General features: G+C 44.6%; 1 protein-coding gene across 1 annotated transcript in view; it reads right to left on the bottom strand.

Moving 5' to 3' along the window:
* Window positions 1-24,242, bottom strand: part of LOC115156479 (receptor-type tyrosine-protein phosphatase mu-like) — a 225,320-nt gene that overhangs the window by 196,555 nt on the left and 4,523 nt on the right. The window contains exons 2-4 of the mRNA XM_029703901.1: window positions 19,495-19,582; window positions 18,794-19,068; window positions 6,151-6,229 (exon numbers count right to left, since the gene is read on the bottom strand). Of these exons, the coding sequence (XP_029559761.1) occupies window positions 6,151-6,229; window positions 18,794-19,068; window positions 19,495-19,582 (442 nt within the window). The remainder of the gene's footprint in view (window positions 1-6,150; window positions 6,230-18,793; window positions 19,069-19,494; window positions 19,583-24,242) is intronic.

Raw genomic sequence — 24,242 nt, 5'->3', positions numbered from 1 at the left:
TGTTGCTATGCAACCTCTTGCTAGCTTGTTAGCATAACAAATTACTAGCTAGACATTTTACGACTTCGGGTGTGTTGTTAAATTCAATCTGGAGTGCCAGAGTGCGCTCTGGGCATTCGTAAATTCAGAGCGTTGTCAGATTTGTCCGTTTGTAAATTCAGATTGTTTCGCTCTCGGAGCATTCAGAGAGCACACTGGACCCTCTGACCTGAGGAGTAGGGTTGATTAGAGTGTTGAGAGCACACTGGACCCTCTGACCTGAGGAGTAGGGTTGATTAGAGCATTCAGAGAGCACACTGGACCCTCTGACCTGAGGAGTAGGGTTGATTAGAGCGTTCAGAGAGCACACTGGACCCTCTGACCTGAGGAGGAGTAGGGTTGATTAGAGCGTTCAGAGAGCACACTGGACCCTCTGACCTGAGGAGTAGGGTTGATTAGAGCATTCAGAGAGCACACTGGACCCTCTGACCTGAGGAGTAGGGTTGATTAGAGCATTCAGAGAGCACACTGGACCCTCTGACCTGAGGAGGAGTAGGGTTGATTAGAGCATTCAGAGAGCACACTGGACCCTCTGACCTGAGGAGTAGGGTTGATTAGAGCATTCAGAGAGCACACTGGACCCTCTGACCTGAGGAGTAGGGTTGATTAGAGCATTCAGAGAGCACACTGGACCCTCTGACCTGAGGAGTAGGGTTGATTAGAGCGTTCAGAGAGCACACTGGACCCTCTGACCTGAGGAGGAGTAGGGTTGATTAGAGCGTTCAGAGAGCACACTGGACCCTCTGACCTGAGGAGTAGGGTTGATTAGAGCATTCAGAGAGCACACTGGACCCTCTGACCTGAGGAGTAGGGTTGATTAGAGCATTCAGAGAGCACACTGGACCCTCTGACCTGAGGAGGAGTAGGGTTGATTAGAGCATTCAGAGAGCACACTGGACCCTCTGACCTGAGGAGTAGGGTTGATTAGAGCGTTCAGAGAGCACACTGGACCCTCTGACCCGAGGAGGAGTAGGGTTGATTCCAGCGTTCTGACCTTACAACGGCAGTCAAGCACCCAAGGCTAGTTTGATGTATTATTAACGTTAGGTAGCTAGCTAACATACTGGTACATACTGCTGTAATGACATGCTATGTGGTTCGTAAAGGTTTGCGTAGCTAACAAATTGTCAGCCCAACATAACGTGCAAGGTAACTTATTTGAAAAGCCATTACTTTATTACATTGCTCAACATTTTTTTTTAAATATTTGTCTTAATTAGTTAAAGCAATGAATTTGTATCCGCACCCGTTGGGACTTCAGATGCATATTTTTCCGGCAATTTCTTCAAAATCTGAAAACGATGTGAAGCCACGGCCATTTTCTGAAGAATTGCATTATGGGCCCTAAAAGCACAGAAATAGTGTCCGCTGGTTGTATACTTTGTATTTTGGCGAATGTGGTACGACATCCGAGGACTTTTGGCATACTGACTACAGTATATCCATACTATGACCAATAAGCATACTATATACTCAATGTACTTATGTCGCAAATAGTATGGTTAGTACGGTTAGTATGAGTATTTGGAACACAGATATAGAATCAGTATAACCTAGTGTTATGGCTTTGACCTGTCAAGCCTCCTCTCAACGCCAAACCAGACACACATACATATATATATACATATATATATTTTTAACTCATCGTAGGCTAATGTCTTTTTTAAATGATGGGTTCTAATGGGAGGCAAAGTTACCACACAGGGAGTACAAATCACACCTCAGAGCTAGCCGATATTAGTCCACACGGTCATATTGAAAATGAATTGTCTCTGTACCACTAGGACCTATATTCCGTTAGACCATGGGTACATCTCAAACGACACCCTATTCACTACATAGTGCACTATTTTTGGTCTCTGGTTAAAAGTAGTGCACTACATAGTGAATTGGGTAGCCATTTGGAACGCGGGCGTATGAGTATCACTCAGGAGAAACCCGACCACCACCCACTAAGTGGCGTATTGATCCGTTCACATTTCTACATTTAAATGCGCGTTTTCATTGATCAACTTCTGCTACATTTGTGCGCAGTGCAGAAACTAGTCCCTTACTATGGAAATCCATCTCATTGACATTTATAGGAATTTAACTACTTGATCCTGTGGTCACGAGATCATTTGATTGTGGTGTGTGTGTGTGTGTGTTTGAGTATGTGTGTGTGTGTGTGTGTTGTGTGTGTGTGTGTGTGTGTGTGTGTGTGTGTGTGTGTGTGTGTGTGTGTGTGTGTGTGTGTGTGTGTGTGTGTGTGTGTGTGTGTGTGTGTGTGTGTGTGTGTGTTTGAGCGTGTTTGTTTGGTCACCAAATAGTTTGCATAAAACAATCCGATCTGTGCTCTGTGTGATATATCATTGATTATTAAAGCTCGTAAGCTACCTGTGAATTAATTGATGGAGAACCATGGTGGTATTGATTGTAGCTGATGTCATGTAGATTGCTCTGGCCGTACCATAGTGAGGCGTCTAACCTCAGCACGCCCCCTGGGATGAACTTAAAGAACATGAGACTCCCAGTACTAAACAGAACACCTAGAAACACATGTTCACTACCTGAGATACATGATCGATAACACACACACACGGTACATTTTGGAAATGTTTCAGCCTTGTTCTAAAACAGATTAAATTAATGTTCCCCTCTCATTAGTTTAACTTCTTTTCTTTTTTATTACATTTGCAAAAATTCCTAAATACCTGTTTTTGCTTTGTCATTATGGGGTATTGTGTGTATGTTGATGAGGGGAAAAAAAATATATTGAATCCATTTTAGAATAAGGCTGTAATGTAAAAAAAAAAAAAACTTTACGAATGCTCTGTATGTTCAGTAATAGCATAGGCCTGTCTGTGGTACATGCAGAAACACCCACTCCACATATAATTGCCTACTACCCACCAAGGCAAGTAAGTCTAAACAACAAACATGCAATTTAGATTTATATTCGATTGAGTTGACAACATACACCACCGTTAAAGTTAGGGGTCACTTAGAAATGTCCTTGTTTTCCATGAAAAACATACATGAAATGAGTTGCAAAATGAATAGGAAATATAGTGAAGATGTTGACACGGTTATAAATAATGATTTTTAATTGAAATAATAATTGTGTCCTTCAAACTTTGCTTTCGTCAAAGAATCCTCCACTTGCAGCAATTACAGCCTTGCAGACCTTTGGCATTCTAGATGTGAATTTGTTGAGGTAATCTGAAGAGATTTCACCCCACGCTTCCTGAAGCACCTCCCACAAGTTGGATTGGATTGCTGGGCACTTCTTACGTACCATACAGTCAAGCTGCTCCCACAACAGCTCAATAGGGTTGACTGTGCTGGCCACTCCATTATGGAAAGAATACCAGCTCTTCCCGAAAGAGTTCTTGCATAGTTTGGAGCTGTGCTTTGGGTCATTGTCCTGTTGTAGGAGGAAATTGGCTCCAATTAAGCACCGTCCACAGGGTATGGCATGGCGTTGCAAAATGGAGTGATAGCCTTCCTTCTTTAAGATCCCTTTTACCCTGAACAACTCTCCCACTTTACCACCACCAAATCACCCCCAGACCATCACATTGCCTCCACCATGCTTGACAGATGGCATCAAGCACTCCTCCAGCATTTTTAGTCATTTCTTCGGCGTCTCACAAATGTTCTTCTTTGTGATCCAAACACCTGAAACTTAGATTTGTCTGTCCATAACACCTTTTTCCAATCTTCCTCTGTCCATTGTCTGTTTTATTTTGCCCATCTTATTCTTTTATTTTTATTGGCCAGTCTGAGATATGGCTTTTTCTTTGCAACCCTGCCTAGAAAGACAGCATTACAGAGACGCCTCTTCACTGTTGAAATTGAGTCTGGTGTTTTGCAGGTACTATTTAATGAAGCTGCCAGTTGAGGACTTGTGAGGTGTCTGTTTCTCAAACTAGACACACTAATGTACTTGTCCTCTTGCTCAGTTGTGCCTCCCACTAATCTTTCTATTCTGGTAACCAAAAGGTTGCTAGTGTCACGGTTGTCGTAAGGAGAAGCGGACCAAAGTGCAGCGTGTGTGTCGTTCCACATTTTATTTACACTGTGAAACTATGCAATACATAAACATAAACTAAAGACCAGAACAACAAACCATGATGCAGAGTTGAAACATACACTACTCAAAAAACAATCTCCCACAAACCCAGGTGGAAAAAAACCCTACTTAAGTATGATCTCCAATTAGAGACAACGAGGACCAGCTGCCTCTAATTGGAGATCATCCCAAACAAAACCACAACATAGAAATACAAAACTAGAACCTGACAACATAGAAAAAGAAAACATAGAGAGAGAAAAACCCTGTCACGCCCTGACCTACTCTACCCTAGAAAATAACATCTTTCTATGGTCAGGACGTGACAGCTAGATTGAATCCCCGAGCTGACAAGGTAAAAATCTGTCGTTCTGCACCTGAACAAGGCAGTTAACACACTGTTCCTAGGCCGTCATTGTAAATAAGAATTTGTTCTTAACTGACATGCCTAGTTAAATAAAGGTAAAATAAAATAAAAATAAAAAGTGCTCACACTTCAATCTGAGAGACAATAGGATTAAAATATACATATATGTAACCTTTATTTAACTAAGCAAGTCAGTTAAGAACAGATTCTTATTTACAATGACAGCCTAGGAACAGTGGGTTAACTGCCTTGTTCAGGTGCAGAATGACAGATTTTTACCTTGTCAGCTCAGGAATTTGATTTTGCAACCTTTTGGTTACTGGCCCAATGCTCTAACCACTAGGCTACCTGCCAAGGTTTTGGCTGGCCAACACTCTTATGGAAAGAGACAAAAGAGTCTCCCAACCCCTCCTGTCTCAGCCTCAATTATTTATGCTGCAGTAGTTTATGTGTCGGGGGGCTAGGGTCAGTCTGTTATATCTGGAGTATTTCTCCTGTCTTATCCGGTGTCCTGTGTGAATTTAAGTATGCTCTCTCTAATTCTCTCTCTCTCTTTTTCTCTCTCTCTTTCTTTCTCTCGGAGGACCTGAGCCCTAGGACCATGCCTCAGGACTACCTGGCCTGATGACTCCTTGCTGTCCCCAGTCCACCTGGCCGTGTTGCTGCTCCAGTTTCAACTGTTCTGCCTGCGGCTATGGAACCCTGACCTGTTCACCGGACGTGCTACCTGTCCCAGACCTGCTGTTTTCAACTCTCTAGAGACAGCAGGAGCGGTAGATATACGCTGAATGATCGGCTATGAAAAGCCAACTGACATTTACTCCTGAGGTGCTGACCTGTTGCACCCTCAACAACCACTGTGATTATTATTATCTGACCCTGCTGGTCATCTATGAACATTTTAACATCTTGGCCATGTTCTGTTATAATCTCCACCCGGCACAGCCAGAAGAGGACTGGCCACCTCTCATAGCCTGGTTCCTCTCTAGGTTTCTTCCTAGAGAGGAACCAGAGAGGACTTTTCCCTAGCCACCGTGCGTCTACACCTGTATTGCTTGTTGTTTGGGGTTTTAGGCTGGGTTTCTGTACAGCACTTTGTGACATCAGCTGATGTAAGAAAGGCTTTATAAATAAATTTGATTGAAATGTGATTGAATACATGTAGGATTCAAAATAAGGCCATATGCAGCATATGGTGCCATTTGTTTCCATCCCTCTCTCTCTCTCTCTCTCCTTGATTTTCTTGTTCCCTCTTTCGTTCTGTCTCTCTATCTCTCACTCTCTCCTCCATTCTCTCATTATCTCTCAGTTTCTCTCTCTCCATTCTCTCATTCCCTCTCTCTCTCTCTCTCTCTCCTCCATTTACTCGTTCCAGTTCTGTCTCTCTAGGGAGGGAGGGTGAGAGAGCGAGGGAGAGCGCTAGAGAGGGAGGGAGGTAGGGAGGGAGTGTTTTATAGCCATTGTCTGGTGCTATGAGAAGGCATGTTGTTGTGTGTTCCTAACACCTTGAGAAAGATATAGTGTCTCTGTACTATATTGATATCTGGAGGTGTCAGGAAAAGAACAAGGAGGATAGTTTGATGATGTATTTTATGCAGACAGAGCGGAGAGGGCTTTCTTTGTGTGTGTGTGTGTGTGTGTGTGCTAATGTGTGTGTGTTGTGGTGTGTGTGTGTGTGAGGGAGACTTACTGCACTGGTGGCCCTGCAGCACCACGTCTTTGATGGCCAGCAGGCCGCGATGGCCGGAGGTCACCACTTCAAACACCATCTGAGGAGAGAGGTGACCCATCGATAATAACACTGATAAATGTGCACACGTCTTCCAAATGTCACTCTCCCTCCCTCCCTCTCCCCAGTCCCTCCCTCCCCTCCAACTCCCCAGTCCCCCCTCCTTCTCCCCAGTCCTCCCCTTCCCTCCCTTCCACCTCCCCAGTCCCTCCCTCCCCTCCACCTCCCCAGTCCTCCCCTCCTCTCCACCTCCCCAGTCCTCCCCTCCACCTCCCCTCCCCTCCCTTCCACCTCCCCAGTCCTGTTAGAATACTAAGGGTTACTACAGAATGTTAGAATACTAAGGGTTACTACAGAATGTTAGAATACTAAGGGTTACTACAGAATGTTAGAATACTAAGGGTTACTACAGAATGTTAGAATACTAAGGGTTACTACAGAATGTTAGAATACTAAGGGTTACTACAGAATGTTAGAATACTAAGGGTTACTACAGAATGTTAGAATACTAAGGGTTACTACAGAATGTTAGAATACTAAGGGTTACTACAGAATGTTAGAATACTAAGGGTTACTACAGAATGTTAGAATACTAAGGGTTACTACAGAATGTTAGAATACTAAGGGTTACACACAGTAATGTAAGCAGAATGTTGTGAATGTTAGAATTAGACCATGATCAAATCTTTATGTCAAACACTTTTAAATACATTAACTGTGAACACTACTTGATCTCCAAGCTAAATGAAACGTACCTCAAATACTTTTGAAATATTTAAATTTTTGGAAAGTGTTTGACATAGTGTATTTGACCAAGGTCTGAGTGAAGAGACTATAAACGCGATAGACTAGGGCGGGTCCCTTCAGAATGTTTGAGTTATGTCCCATGGTTAATATAGATAGAACAGAATTTCCTAGCTATAGTGAGCAGTCGGCACTGGGGGTAAAAAAGGAAATGGAATGCAAGTCCTACCCCCAAAAAACTGGGTGTGGACCAGAGAGTAGTAGGAGGCATGCCACTCTGTCTAACACACACAGAGGCATGCCTAGCCTACACATGTCCCATAGTGATGACCTCATTCTCTAAATACTGTAACACCTTACGTCCTCCTCTATAGTTCTGGATTGTACATAGTGAGGATGTCATTCCTTTTACAGTAGTGAGTAGTGACAGAAAGAGTTGTGTTATGTCCTACCATGCCAGCCTTAGACTAGCGTATTTGATATCAACAGTAAGGTAGTAGCACAGTCAGACAAAGACAGACAGAACCAAGCAGATACCATTGAGACATCAGTCTCAACGTCAACAGTAAAGAGGCGACTCCGAGGTGCTGGCCTTCTAGGCAGAGTTGCAAAGGAAAAAGCCATATCTCAGACTGGCCAATCAAAAATAAAAGATTAAGATGGGCAAAAGAATACAGACACTGGAGAGAGGAACTCTGTCTTGAAGGACAGCATCCCGGAGTCGCCTCTTCAATGTTGACGTTTAGACAGGTGTTTTGCAGGTATTATTTAATGAAGCTGCCAGTTGATGACTTGTGAGCTGTCTGTTTCTCAAACTAGACACTCTAATGTACTTGTCCTCTTGCTTAGTTGTGCACCGGGGCCTCCTACTCCTCTTTCTATTCTGGTTAGAGCCAGTTTGAGCTGTTCTGTGAAGGGAGTCGTACACAGCGTTGTACCAGATCTTCAGTATCTTGGCAATTTCTCGCATGGAATAGCCTTCATTTCGCAGAATAAGAATAGATTAACGAGTTTCAGAAGAAAGGTCTTTGAGATGTTTCTACAACTTGATTGGAGTCCACCTGTGGTAAATTCAATTGATTGGACATGATTTGGAAAGGCACACACCTGTCTATATAAGGTTCCACAGTTGACAGTGCATGTCAGAGAAAAAAACAAGCCATGAGGTCAAAGGAAATGTCAGTAGAGTGCCGAGACAGGATCGGGTCGAGGCACAGATCTGGGGAAGGGTACAAAAAAATATTCTGCAGCATTGAAAGTCCCCAAGAACACAGTGACCTTCATCATTCTTAAATGGAAGAAGTTTGGAACCACCAAGATTCTTCCTAGAGCTGGCCACCCGGACAAACTGAGCAATCGGGGGAGAAGGGCCTTGGTCAGGGAGGTGACCAAGAACCCGATGGTCACTCTGACAGAGCCCCAGAGTTCCTCTGTGGAGATGGGAGAACCTTCCAGAAGGACAACCATCTCTGCAGCACTCAAACCAATCAGACCTTCATGGTAGATTGGCCAGACAGAAGCCACTCCTCAGTAAAAGACACATGACAGCCCGCTTGGAGTTTGCCAAAAGGCACATAAAGACTCTCTGGTCTGATGAAACTAAGATCAACTCTTTGGCCTAAATGCCAAACATCATATCTGGAGGAAACCTGGCACTATCCCTAGGGTGAAGCATGGTGGTGGCAGCATCATGCTCTGGGGATGTTTTTCAGCAGCAGGGACTGGGAGACTAGTCAGGATCAAGGCAAAGATGAACGGAGCAAAGGACAGAGAGATCCTTGATGAAAACCTGCTCCAGAGCGCTCAGGACCTCAGACTGGGACGAAGATTCACCTTTCAACAGGACAACAACCCTAAGCACACAGCCAAGACGATGCAGGAGTGGCTTCGGGACAAGTCTCTAAATGTCTTTAAGTGGCCCAATGGAGTTGAACCCGATCTAAAATCTCCGGAGTGATCGGAAAATAGCTGTGCTGCAACACTCCCCATCCAATCTGACAGAGCTTGAGAGGATCTGCAGAGAAGAATGGGAGAAACTCCCCAAATACAGGTGTGCCAAGCTTGTAGCATCATACCCAAGAAGACTCAAGGCTGTAATCGCTGCCAAAGGTGCTTCAACAAAGTCCTGAGTAAAGGGTCTGAATACTTATGCAATGAATGAACTTTACAGTCTAGCTCATAGCCAAACACTCCCCAGTTTACAGTCTAGCTCATAGCCAATCACTCCCCAGTTTACAGTCTTACCTTTGTCTGTACACTATGCCTTGAATCTATGCTATCGTGCCCAGAAACCTGCTCCTTTTACTCTATGTTCCAAACGTGCTAGACGGCCAGTTCGTATAGCCTTTAGCTGTACCCTTATCCGACTTCTCCTCTGTTCCTCTGGTGATGTGGAGGTTAATCCAGGTCCTGCAGTGCCTAGCTCCACTCCCATTCCCCAGGTGCTCTCATTTGTTGACTTCAGTAACCGTAAAAGCCTTGGTTTCATGCATGTTAACATTAGAAGCCTAGTCCCTAAGTTTGTTTTACTCACTGCTTTAGCACACTCTGCCAACCCGGATGTCTTAGCCGTGTCTGAATCCTGGCTTAGGAAAACCACCAAAAACCCTGAAATCTCCATCGCTAACTAAAACATTTTCAGCCAAGATAGAACTGCCAAAGGGGGTGGTGTTGCAATCTACTGCAAAGATAGCCTGCAGAGTTCTGTATTACTATCCAAGTCTGTACCCAAACAATTTGAGCTTCTACTTCTAAAAATTCCCCTTTCCAGAAACAAGTCTCTCACTGTTGCCGCTTGCTATAGACCTCCCTCTGCCCCCAGGGGGTGACACTCTAGACCCAAACTGCTACAGACCTATATCGATCCTACCCTGTCTTTCGAAAGGTCTTCGAAAGTGAAGTTAACAAACAGATTACCGACCATTTCGAATCCCACCGTATCTTCTCCGCTATGCAATCTGGTTTCAGAGCTGGTCATGGGTGCACCTCAGCCACGCTCAAGTTCCTAAACGACATCATAACCGCCATCGATAAGAGACATTACTGTGCAGCCGTATTCATCGACCTGCCAAGGCTTTCGACTCTGTCAATCACCGTATTCTTATCGGCAGACTCAATAGCCTTGATTTCTCAAATGACTGCCTCGCCTGGTTCACCAACTACTTCGCAGACAGAGTTCAGTGTGTCAAATCGGAGGGCCTGTTGTCCAGACCTCTGGCAGTCTCTATGGGGGTGCCACAGGGTTAAATTCTCGTGCTGACTCTCTTCTCTGTACAGATCAATGATGTTGCTCTTGCTGCTGGTGATTCTCTGATCCACCTCTACGCAAACGACACCATTCAGTATACTTCTGGCCCCTCTTTGGACACTGTGTTAGCTAACCTCCAGACGAGCTTCAATGCAATACAACTCTCCTTCCGTGGCCTCCAACTGCTCTTAAACGCAATTAAAACTAAATGCATGCTATTCAACTGATCGCTACCAGCACCTGCTCGCCCGTACAGCATCACTACTCTGGACGGCTCTGACTTAGAATACGTGGACAACTACAAATACCTGGGTGTCTGGTTAGACTGTAAACTCTCCTTCCAGACTCACATTAAGCATCTCCAATCCAAAATGAAATCTAGAATCGGCTTCCTATATCGCAACAAAGCATCCTTCACTCATGCTGCAAAACATACCCTCGTAAAACTGACCATCCTACCGATCCTCAACTTCGGTGATGTCAAATATAAAATAGCCTCCAACACTCTACTCAACAAACTGGATGCAGTCTATCACGGTGCCATTCGTTTTGTTACCAAAGCCCCATATACTACCCACCATTGCGACCTGTACGCTCTCGTTGGTTGGCCCTCGCGTCATACTCGTCGCCAAACCCACTGGCTACAGGTTATCTACAAGTCTCTGCTAGGTAAAGCCCGGCCTTATCTCAGCTCACTGGTCACCATAGCAGCACCCACTCGTAGCAAGCGCTCCAGCAGGTATATCTCACTGGTCACCCCCAAAGCCAATTCCTCCTTTGGTCGTCTTTCCTTCCAGTTCTCTGCTGCCAATGACTGGAACGAACTGAAAAAATCACTGAAGCTGGAGACTCATATCTCCCTCACTAGCTTTAAGCACCAGCTGTCAAAGCAGCTCACAGATCACTGCACCTGTACATAGCCCATCTGTAAGCAGCCCATCTATCTACCTACCTCATCCCCATACTGTATTTATTTATTTAACTTGCTCCTTTGCACCCCAGTATCTCTACTTGCACATTCATCTTCTGCACATCTACCATTCCAGTGTTTAATTGCTATATTGTAATTACTTCGCCACCATGGCCTATTTATTGCATTAACTTACCCCATTTGCACTCACTGTAAATAGACTTTTTGTTTTCTTTTGTTCTACTGTATTATTGACTGTATGTTTTGTTTATTCCATGTGTTGTTGTATGTGTCGAACTGCTTTGCTTTATCTTGGCCAGGTCGCAGTTGCAAATGAGAACTTGTTCTCAACTAGCCTACCTGGTTAAATAAAGGACTTGTTCTCAACTAGCCTACCTGGTTAAATAAAGGACTTGTTCTCAACTAGCCTACCTGGTTAAATAAAGGACTTGTTCTCAACTAGCCTACCTGGTTAAATAAAGGACTTGTTCTCAACTAGCCTACCTGGTTAAATAAAGGACTTGTTCTCAACTAGCCTACCTGGTTAAATAAAGGACTTGTTCTCAACTAGCCTACCTGGTTAAATAAAGGACTTGTTCTCAACTAGCCTACCTGGTTAAATAAAGGACTTGTTCTCAACTAGCCTACCTGGTTAAATAAAGGACTTGTTCTCAACTAGCCTACCTGGTTAAATAAAGGACTTGTTCTCAACTAGCCGACCTGGTTAAATAAAGGACTTGTTCTCAACTAGCCGACCTGGTTAAATAAAGGACTTGTTCTCAACTAGCCTACCTGGTTAAATAAAGGACTTGTTCTCAACTAGCCGACCTGGTTAAATAAAGGACTTGTTCTCAACTAGCCTACCTGGTTAAATAAAGGACTTGTTCTCAACTAGCCTACCTGGTTAAATAAAGGACTTGTTCTCAACTAGCCTACCTGGTTAAATAAAGGACTTGTTCTCAACTAGCCGACCTGGTTAAATAAAGAAATAGTGTGTACTTACTGAATAATATCAGAGTACCTGGTGGTTTCATTATGACAATCACACACACACACACACACACACACACACACACACACACACACACACACACACACACACACACGCACCATTACAAACATACACATTACACACACACACACACACGCGCACACACACACACACAATCCCTTAGGTTACTATGCAATTACAGACACCTATAATTAACACGTGTTGCTAATTAGATGTAATTTGGAGGATTTCTCTTTTTTTAATTTTCCTTGTGAGGAAGAGACGGCACAGATATCATTCCTGCCTGCAGAAGTATTTTACCATTTTACCTTTTGGTCAGTTTGGAGTCTGAGACCTTTATTTACCACACACACACACACACACACACAGGGACACACACACACACACACACACACACACACACACACACACACACACACACACACACACACACACACAAGAACACACACACACACACAAGAACACACACACACACACAAGAACACACACACACACACACAAGAACACACACACGCACACACACACAAGAACACACACACACACACAGTGGGGCCTGTAGCCTGGTAGCGATAATGAAATAGCCCAGTGGAGCCTAATCTCCCGTTGGTTGGGAGATCAAGAAGGCCCTCTGCATCAATTACCATTTCCTACTCTATGTCCCAAATGGCACCCTATACCCTAGAAAGTGCACTACTTTTGACCAAGGTCCAATGGCACCCTGTTCCCTATAAAATGCACTACTTTTGATCAGGGTCCAATGGCACCCTATTCCCTACATAGTGCACTACTTTTGACCAGGGCCCATAGGGAATAGGGTCACATTTGGGACGCAGTTGGGTGAATTCCCCTCTCTTCATCAATTAGACCTAGAAACACTGATAATCAGGGTGTGAAATCACTGTGACTGGGGCTGTGTGCCAGGGTATGGTATGGTGTGGTATGGTATGGTATGGTATGGTGTGGTGTGGTGTGGTGTGGTATGGTATGGTATGGTATGGTGTGGTATGGTATGGTATGGTGTGGTGTGGTATGGTATGGTATGGTGTGGTGTGGTGTGGTGTGGTATGGTATGGTATGGTGTGGTGTGGTGTGGTATGGTGTGGTATGGTATGGTATGGTGTGGTGTGGTATGGTGTGGTAAGGTATGGTATGGTATGGTGTGGTATGGTGTGGTAAGGTATGGTATGGTATGGTATGGTGTGGTATGGTGTGGTGTGGTGTGGTATGGTATGGTGTGGTGTGGTGTGGTGTGGTATGGTGTGGTAAGGTATGGTATGGTATGGTGTGGTAATGTATGGTATGGTATGGTATGGTGTGGTGTGGTGTGGTAAGGTATGGTATGGTATGGTGTGGTGTGGTGTGGTGTGCTACATAGCCGTCTTTGTATCAAAGATAATCGTGTAGCTTAGAGTAATTATCGAAGTTAGCTATCTTCGTCCTCCTAACGTAGTCATCACTGCTAGCTAGCTAGTCAACACTGCTAGCTAGCCAACCAGCCAACTTCCACCGACTAGCAGCACTGTAGAATCTTTTACATCACAACGGAACGACTTGACTAGTGTAGTGTTAGTGAGCCAGCTACATAGTTGTCTTTGCATCTAAGATAATTGTGTAGTTTAGAGTAATTATTAGTAACTAGCCAGCCGCGACGCCAGCCGCGACGCCAGACTTAGTCAACACACCTAGTCTTCATTAACCCACTGCTAGCTAGCTAGCCAACCGTTACCGACTAGCAGCGCTCTAGACACTAATACTTTACAACGGAACGACTTGATTAGTGTAGTGTTAGTGAGCCAGCTACATAGTTGTCTTTGCTGTCTTTGCATCTAAGATAATTGTGTAGTTTAGAGTAATTATTAGTAACTAGCCAGCCGCGACGCCAGACGTAGTCAACACACCTAGTCATCATTAACCCACTGCTAGCTAGCTAGCCAACAGCTAGCCAACCCGTTACCGACTAGCAGCGCTGTAGATACCAATGCTTTACAACGGAACGATTTGACTAGTGCAGTGTTGGCTAGCTAGCTACATAGTTGTCTTTGTCATAGCTTGATAATTGTGTAGTTTAGTAATTACCGAGGTTAGCTAGCCAGCTATTGCCGTCCCCCGCGACGCCATTTTTCCAAACCCAGCCAACTAGTAACACTGTAGAAACTAAATACATTACAAAGGATCGTCTTGATTAGTGTTATGTTAGCTAGCTACAAAGTTGCTTTTGTATCATGACAAGGTGTAGTACTGAAACTATCGAGGTCACCTAGCCAGCTACACCTAGCCAGCTACACGGTCAAACAAAGTCAACAACGCAGCCACTGCTAGCTAGCCTACTCCACCAGCCAGCAGTACTGTATCATTTTCGTCATTTTAGTCAATAAGATTTCTTGCAACGTAAGCTTAACTTTCTGAACATTCGAGACGTGTAGTCCACTTGTCATTCCAATCTCCTTTGCATTAGCGTAGCCTCTTCTGTAGCTTGTCAACTATGTGTCTGTCTATCCCTGTTCTCTCCCCTCTGCACAGGCCATACAAACGCTTCACACCGCGTGGCCGCTGCCACTCTAACCTGGTGGTCCCAGCGCGCACGACCCACGTGGAGTTCCCGGTCTCCGGCAGCCTCTGGAACTGCCGGTCTGCGGCCAACAAGGCTGAGTTCATCTCAGCCTATGCTACCCTCCAGTCCCTAGACTTCCTGGCGCTGACGGAAACATGGATCACCACAGATAACACTGCTACTCCTACTGCTCTCTCCTCGTCTGCCCACGTGTTCTCGCATACCCCTAGAGCATCGAGCCAGCGGGGTGGTGGCACTGGAATCCTCATCTCTCCCAAGTGGACATTCTCTCTTTCTCCCCTGACCCATCTATCTCCTCATTTGAATTCCATGCTGTCACAGTTACCAGCCCTTTCAAGCTTAACATCCTCATCATTTATCGCCCTCCAGGTTCCCTTGGAGAGTTCATCAATGAGCTTGACGCCTTGATAAGTTCCTTCCCTGAGGATGGCTCACCTCTCACAGTTCTGGGTGACTTTAACCTCCCCACGTCTACCTTCGACTCATTCCTCTCTGCCTCCTTCTTTCCACTCCTCTCCTCTTTTGACCTCGCCCTCTCACCTTCCCCCCCTACTCACAAGGCAGGCAATACGCTTGACCTCATCTTTACTAGATGCTGTTCTTCCACTAATCTCATTGCAACTCCTCTCCAAGTCTCCGACCACTACCTTGTATCCTTTTCCCTCTCGCTCTCATCAAAAACTTCTCACTCTGCCCCTACTCGGAAGGTATTGCGCCGTCCCAACCTTCGCTCTCTCTCTCCTGCTACTCTCTCCTCTTCCATCCTATCATCTCTTCCCTCTGCTCAAACCTTCTCCAACCTATCTCCTGATTTTGCCTCCTCAACCCTCCTCTCCTCCCTCTCTGCATCCTTTGATTTTCTCTGTCCCCTATCCTCCAGGCCGGCTCGGTCCTCCCCTCCTGCTCCGTGGCTCGACGACTCACTGCGAGCTCACAGAACAGGGCTCCGGGCAGCCGAGCTGAAATGGAGGAAAACTCGCCTCCCTGCGGATCTCGCATCCTTTCACTCCCTCCTCTCTACATTTTCCTCTTCTGTCTCTGCTGCTAAAGCCACTTTCTACCACTCTAAATTCCAAGCATCTGCCTCTAACCCTAGGAAGCTTTTTGCTACCTTCTCCTCCCTCCTGAATCCTCCTCCCCCTCCCCCCCCCTCCTCCCTCACTGCGGATGACTTCGTCAACCATTTTGAAAAGAAGGTTGACGACATCCGATCCTCGTTTGCTAAGTCAAGCGACACCGCTGGTCCTGCTCACACTGCCCTACCCTGTGCTTTGACCTCTTTCTCCCCTCTCTCTCCAGATGAAATCTCGCGTCTTGTGACGGCTGGCCGCCCAACAACCTGCCCACTTGACCCTATCCCCTCCTCTCTTCTCCAGACCATTTCCGGAGACCTTCTCCCCTACCTCACCTCGCTCATCAACTCATCCTTGACCGCTGGCTACGTCCCTTCCGTCTTCAAGAGAGCGAGAGTTGCACCCCTTCTGAAAAAACCTACACTCGATCCCTCCGATGTCAACAACTACAGACCAGTATCCCTTCTTTCTTTTCTCTCCAAAACTCTTGAACGTGCCGTCCTTGGCCAGCTCTCCTGCTATCTCTCTCAGAACGACCTTCTTGACCCTAATCAGTCAGGTTTCAAGACTGGGCATTCAACTGAGACTGCTCTTCTCTGTGTCACGGAGGCTCTCCGCACTGCTAAAGCTAACTCTCTCTCCTCTGCTCTCATCCTTCTAGACCTATCTGCTGCCTTTGATACTGTGAACCATCAGATCCTTCTCTCCACCCTCTCCGAGCTGGGCATCTCCGGCGCGGCCCACGCTTGGATTGCGTCCTACCTGACAGGTCGCTCCTACCAGGTGGCGTGGCGAGAATCTGTCTCCGCACCACGTGCTCTCACCACTGGTGTCCCCCAGGGCTCTGTTCTAGGCCCTCTCCTATTCTCGCTATACACCAAGTCACTTGGATCTGTCATATCCTCACACGGTCTCTCCTATCATTGCTATGCAGACGACACACAATTAATCTTCTCCTTTCCCCCTTCTGACAACCAGGTGGCGAATCGCATCTCTGCATGTCTGGCAGACATATCAGTGTGGATGACGGATCACCACCTCAAGCTGAACCTCGGCAAGACGGAGCTGCTCTTCCTCCCGGGGAAGGACTGCCCGTTCCATGATCTCGCCATCACGGTTGACAACTCCCTTGTGTCCTCCTCCCAGAGTGCTAAGAACCTTGGCGTGATCCTGGACAACACCCTGTCGTTCTCCACTAACATCAAGGCGGTGACCCGATCCTGTAGGTTCATGCTCTACAACATTCGCAGAGTACGACCCTGCCTCACACAGGAAGCGGTGCAGGTCCTAATCCAGGCACTTGTCATCTCCCGTCTGGATTACTGCAACTCGCTGTTGGCTGGGCTCCCTGCCTGCGCCATCAAACCCCAACAACTCATCCAGAACGCCGCAGCCCGTCTGGTGTTCAACCTTCCCAAGTTCTCTCACGTCACCCCGCTCCTCCGCTCGCTCCACTGGCTTCCAGTTGAAGCTCGCATCCGCTACAAGACCATGGTGCTTGCCTACGGAGCTGTGAGGGGAACGGCACCTCCGTACCTTCAGGCTCTGATCAGGCCCTACACCCAAACAAGGGCACTGCGTTCATCCACCTCTGGCCTGCTCGCCTCCCTACCTCTGAGGAAGCACAGTTCCCGCTCAGCCCAGTCAAAACTGTTCGCCGCTCTGGCACCCCAATGGTGGAACAATCTCCCTCACGATGCCAGGACAGCGGAGTCAATCACCACCTTCCGGAGACACCTGAAACCCCACCTCTTTAAGGAATACCCGGGATAGGATAAAGTAATCCTTCTAACCCCCCCCCTTTAAAAGATTTAGATGCACTATTGTAAAGCGGTTGTTCTACTGGATATTATAGGTGAATGCACCAATTTGTAAGTCGCTCTGGATAAGAGCGTCTGCTAAATGACTTAAATGTAAATGTAAATGTAAATGTGTGGTAAGGTATGGTATGGTGTGGTGTGGTGTGGTGTGGTATGGTATGGTGTGGTAAGGTATGGTATGGTATGGTGTGGTATGGTATGGTGTGGTATGGTGTGGTGTGGTATGGTATGGTGTGGTAAGGTATGGTGTGGTATGGTGTGGTGTGGTATGGTATGGTGTGGTATGGTATGGTGTGGTAAGGTATGGTGTGGTATGGTGTGGTGTGGTGTGGTAAGGTATGGTATGGTATGGTATGGTGTGGTAAGGTATGGTGTGGTATGGTGTGGTGTGGTATGGTATGGTATGGTGTGGTAAGGTATGGTATGGTGTGGTATGGTGTGGTAAGGTATGGTGTGGTATGGTGTGGTAAGGTATGGTGTGGTATGGTGTGGTGTGGTATGGTGTGGTAAGGTATGGTGTGGTATGGTGTGGTGTAGTAAGGTATGGTGTGGTGTGGTGTGGTGTGGTAAGGTATGGTATGGTATGGTATGGTATGGTGTGGTGTGGTAAGGTATGGTATGGTATGGTATGGTGTGGTAAGGTATGGTATGGTGTGGTATGGTGTGGTAAGGTATGGTGTGGTGTGGTGTGGTATGGTGTGGTAAGGTAAGGTAAGGTATAGTATGGTAAGGTAAGGTATGATAAGGTATGGTGTGGTGTGGTAAGGTAAGGTAAGGTATGGTAAGGTATGGTATGGTATGGTATGGTATGGTGTGGTATGGTGTGGTGTGGTAAGGTAAGGTAAGGTAAGGTATGGTAAGGTATGGTATGGTATGGTATGGTGTGGTGTGGTGTGGTATGGTAAGGTATGGTGTGGTATGGTGTGGTAAGGTATGGTGTGGTAAGGTGTGGTGTGGTGTGGTATGGTGTGGTAAGGTAAGGTATGGTAAGATATAGTATGGTAAGATATGGTATGGTAAGGTAAGGTAAGGTATGATAAGATATGGTATGGTGTGGTGTGGTATGGTATGGTGTGGTAAGGTATAGTAAGGTAAGGTATGGTGTGGTATGGTGTGGTGTGGTATGGTAAGGTAAGGTAAGGTATGGTAAGATATGGTATGGTAAGGTAAGGTATAGTATGGTAAGGTAAGGTATGATAAGATATGGTATGGTGAAACCTTCTCACCTGATAGAAGTTGGGCCAGTAGGTAGAGATGGCCAGTTCTACCTGTACCCAGTCTCTAGTAGCTGGCCCAGACACATTCCAGACAGGCATGCCCAGGGGACTGTTGTTCTCTCTGATGTACATGTTGAGCTGCCCCGGCCCCGCCCCCTCGCGCCCAGACAGGAAGTACTCGAAGATTACGCAGTGGGTGTCATTCTCCTTTAGCTGGGGGGTGAAGAGGAGGGCCTTCTGACCAGCAAAACATCCCGACGTGTTGACCATCATGAAGGCTGAATCTAGGATAGAGGAGACAGCATGTGAGACGGTACTGTGGAAATGTACAAAACTTCAGCTGAATGATCCTGATTGTAGAAGAACAGAGGAGAGGACAACATTAATGGGGATTAGAACAATGTAGCTGGAGGGTTAGGACTTAACGCCTGAAGGATCACATCAAGACAAATCAAATTTGATTTAAAGAGGCAATCTGCAGTTCAAACAATAACAAAGTGTCCATCCTGCCACTGTTTTGGTAAGCAGCTGAGGTATGGGGCTGAGGGGAAAATGTCAAATTCATAGACAAAGCTTTGGATGCAAGGATTGACCATCCATGATATCAAACTATAGTTTAATTCATGTTTGGAGGCTATACAGTGTTTGTTTACATTCATACTGAACATATATCGCAACATGCAGCAATTTCAAAGATTTTACTGAGTTACAGTTCATATCAGGACATGTGAAATGGGCCTGGGAGGGCCTGGGAGGTCCTGGGTGGGCCTGGGAGGGCTTGGGAGGTCCTGGGTGGGCCTGGGAGGGATTGGGAGGTACTGGGAGGGCATAGGCCCACCCACTGGGAAGCTAGGCCCAGCCAATCAGAATGAGTTGTTCCCCACAAAAGCACCCCCACCTCAGCAACAAGGTGCATTTATGTAATGAATCATACTGTTTAATCAGATTCTTGATATGCCACACCTGTCAGGTGGGTGGATTATCTTGGCAAAGGAGAAATGCTCACTAACAGGATGTAAAATAAAATGGGCAAAACATTTGAGAGAAAAAAGCTTTTTGTGCGTATGGAACATTTCTGGGATATGTTTATTTAATTTTTTTTGCAGTCCCTTTAAATAGCATGTAGCCATCTGGATACATTTGACAGTATACAGTGGAGAGGAGACACTAACGTGGGTTAGCAAAAGTTCTTTATGTAGAGAGAGATGACCGAGAGAGGACTGGGAGAGGACTAGGAGAGGACCGGGAGAGGACTGGGAGAAGACTGGGAGGGGACTGGGAGAGGACTGGGAGAGGACCGGGAGAGGACTTGGGAGAGAACTGGGAGAGGACTGGGAAAGGACTGGGAGAGAACTGGGAGAGGACTGGGAGAGGACTGGGAGAGGACTGGGAGAGGACTGGGAGAGGACTGGGAGAGGACTGGGAGAGAACTGGGAGAGGACTGGGAGAGGACTGGGAGAGGACTGGGAGAGGACTGGGAAAGGACTGGGAAAGGACCGGGAGAGGACTGGGAGAGGACTGTGTTGTTGCTTTGATTGACTGTAAAACATTGAGGAGACATGAGACAGGGTTGGAGTCAATCCCAATTCAATTCCAGTCAATTCCGAAAGTAAAACTAAATTCCATATCCACATGTTCCTAATTGAAAAGAGAGTTGGAATTGGAACGTTAGTGTACTTCCTGAAATGACAGGAAGTCTTGTATCTCATAGTGACACTGCCAGCTATACTGATGGTTTTAACAAAGGTGGATTATAGCTCACATGATGGGGGAAAAGCGAAGAAAAGGTAGAATGAGGAATCAATAGCAACTAGAGTAAGAAGGAACAGTTTAGATTTCCTCCCTTTGATTTAACATTAAAGGTTCATCTAATCCTCTCTCCACCTGCCATAGAGTACAAGTGAGAATGATTATATTGGCAAAACACTGAGGGAAAAGGGCTGAGCACAGCGTATTTATCTTCTCATAGACCTGTCAGCTATCAGCTCTACAGAAAGAATAGACGACACATGACGGACTGAAAGGACACGTGAGAATACAATCCGGTGTTATATTCATTAGTGCAAGCCGTAGAACCGACACAAAACTAGCAGCGAGAAATACCATTTAATACCATACTATATACAGGGTCAGTTAATACCAACTATATACAGTTAATACATACTATATACAGGATCAGTTATACCATACTAATACACGGGGTCATTTAATACCATACTATATCAGTTAATACAAACTATATACAGGTCAGTTAATACCATACTATATACAGGGTCAGTTAATATCATACATATACAGTTAATACCATACTATATACAGGACCAGTTAATACCATACTATATACAGGATCAGTTAATACCATACTATATACAGGTTCAGTTAATAACCATACTAGATACAGGGTCAGTTAATACCATACTATATACAGGGTCAGTTTAATACCATACTATATACAGGGTCAGTTAATATCATACTATATAACAGTTAATACCATACTATATACAGGGTCAGTTAATACCCATACTATATACAGGGTCAGTTTAATACCATACTATATACAGGGTCAGTTATACAATACTATATACAGGGTCATTAATACCAAACTATATACAGTTAATACCATACTATATACAGGGTCAGTTAATACCATACTATATACAGGATCAGTTAATACCAAACTATATACAGGATCAGTTAATACCATACTATATACAGGATCAGTTAATACCATACTATATACAGGGTCAGTTAGTACCATACTATATACAGGATCAGTTAATACCATACTATATACAGTTAATACCATACTATATACAGTTAATACCATACTATATACAGGGTCAGTTAATACCATACTATATACAGGATCAGTTAATACCATACTATATACAGGGTCAGTTAATACCACACTATATACAGTTAATACCATACTATATACAGGGTCAGTTAATACCATACTATATACAGTTAATACCATACTATATACAGGGTCAGTTAGTACCATACTATATACAGGATCAGTTAATACCATACTATATACAGTTAATACCATACTATATACAGTTAATACCATACTATATACAGGGTCAGTTAATACCATACTATATACAGGATCAGTTAATACCATACTATATACAGGGTCAGTTAATACCACACTATATACAGTTAATACCATACTATATACAGGGTCAGTTAATACCATACTATATACAGTTAATACCATACTATATACAGGGTCAGTTAATACCATACTATATACAGGATCAGTTAATACCATACTATATACAGGATCAGGTTAATACCATACTATATACAGTTAATACCATACTATATACAGGGTCAGGTAATACCATACTATATACAGGGTCAGTTAATACCATACTATATACAGTTAATACCATACTATATACAGGATCAGTTAATACCATACTATATACAGTTAATACCATACTATACAGGGTCAGTTAATACCATACTATATACAGGGTCAGTTAATACCATACTATATACAGGGTCAGTTAATACCATACTATATACAGTTAATACCATACTATACAGGGTCAGTTAATACCATACTATATACAGGGTCAGATAATACCATACTACAGTTGAAGTCGGAAGTTTACATACACTTAGGTTGGAGTCATTAAAACTCGTTGTTCAACCACTCCACACATTTCTTGTTAACAAACTATAGTTTTGGCAAGTCACTTAGAACATCTACCTTATGCATGACACAAGTAATTTTTCCAACAATTGTTTACAGACAGATTATTTCACCTATAATTCACTGTATCACAATTCCAGTGGGTCAGAAGTTTACATACACTAAGTTGACTGTGCCTTTAAACAGCTTGGAAAATTCCATGGCTTTAGAAGCTTCTGATAGGCTAATTGACATAATTTGAGACAAGTTGAGGTGTACATGTGGATGTATTTCAAGGCCTACCTGCAAACTCAGTGCCTCTTTGCTTGACATCATGGGAAAATCAAATAAATCAGCCAAGACCTCAGAAAAAAGTTGTAGACCTCCACAAGTTGGGTACATTCTTGGGAGCAATTTCCAAACGCCTGAAGGTACCACGTACATCTGTACAGACAATAGTACACAAGTATAAAACACCATGGGAAAACGCAGCCGTCATACCACTCAGGAAGGAGACGCGTTCTGTCTCCTAGAGATGAAAGTACTTTGGTGCGAAAAGTGCAAATCAATCCCAGAACAACAGCAAAGGACTCTGTGAAGATGCTGGAGGAAACAGGTACAAAAGTGTCTATATCCACAGTAAAATGAATCCTATAACCTGAAAGGCCGCTCAGCAAGGAAGAAGCCACTGCTCCAAAACCGCCATAAAAAAGCCAGACTACGGTTTGCAAATGCACATGGGGACAAAGACCGTACTTTTTAGAGAAATATCCTCTGGTCTGATGAAACAAAAATAGGAACTGTTTGGCCATAATGACCATCGTTATGTTTGGAGGAATAAACGGGAGACTTGCATCCCGAAGACACCATCCCAACCGTGAAGCACGGGTGGCAGCATCATGTTGTGGGGGTGCTTTGCTGCAGAAGGGACTGGTGCACTTCACAAAATAGATGGCATCATGAAGGAGGAAAATTATGTGGATATATTGAAGCAACATCTCAAGACATCTGTCAGGAAGTTAAAGCTTGGACGCAAATGGGTCTTCCAAATGGACAATGACCCCAAGCATACTTCCAAAGTTGTGGCAAAATGGCTTAAAGACAACAAAGTCAAGGTATTGGAGTGACCATCACAAAGCCCTGACCTCAATCCTATAGAAAAGGGTGGTCAGAACTGAAAAGCTTGTGCGAGCAAGGAAACCTGTCTCAGTTACACCAGCTCTGTCAGGAGGAATGGGCCAAAATTCACCCAACTTATTGTGGGAAGCTTGTGGAAGGCTACCCGAAACGTTTGACCCAAGTTAAACAATTTAAAGGCAATGCTACTAAATACTAATTGAGTGTATGTAAACTTCTGACCCACTGGGAATGTGATGAAAGAATAAAAGCTGAAATAAATCATTCTCTCTACTATTATTCTGACATTTCACATTCTTAAAATAAAGTGGTGATTCTAACTGACCTAAAACAGGGAATTTTTACAAGGATTAAATGTCAGGAATTGTGAATAACTGAGTGCAAATGTATTTGGCTAAGGTGTATGTAAACCTCCAACTTCAACTGTATATACAGGGTCAGTTAGTACCATACTATATACAGGGTCAGTAAATACCACACTACTATACAGGATCAGTTAATACCATACTATATACAGTTAATACCATACTATATACAGGGTCAGTTAATACCAACTATATACAGGGTCGTAAATACCATACTATATACAGGGTCAGTTAGTACCATACTATATACAGGGTCAGTTAATACCATACTATATTAGTTAATACCATACTATATACAGGGTCATTAATA

Source organism: Salmo trutta, chromosome 21 (genome assembly GCF_901001165.1).
Source record: "Salmo trutta chromosome 21, fSalTru1.1, whole genome shotgun sequence".
NCBI classification, from domain to species: Eukaryota; Metazoa; Chordata; class Actinopteri; order Salmoniformes; family Salmonidae; genus Salmo; species Salmo trutta.
Note: the sequence above shows the minus strand (reverse complement) of the source record. Positions and strands in the feature narration are given on the sequence as shown.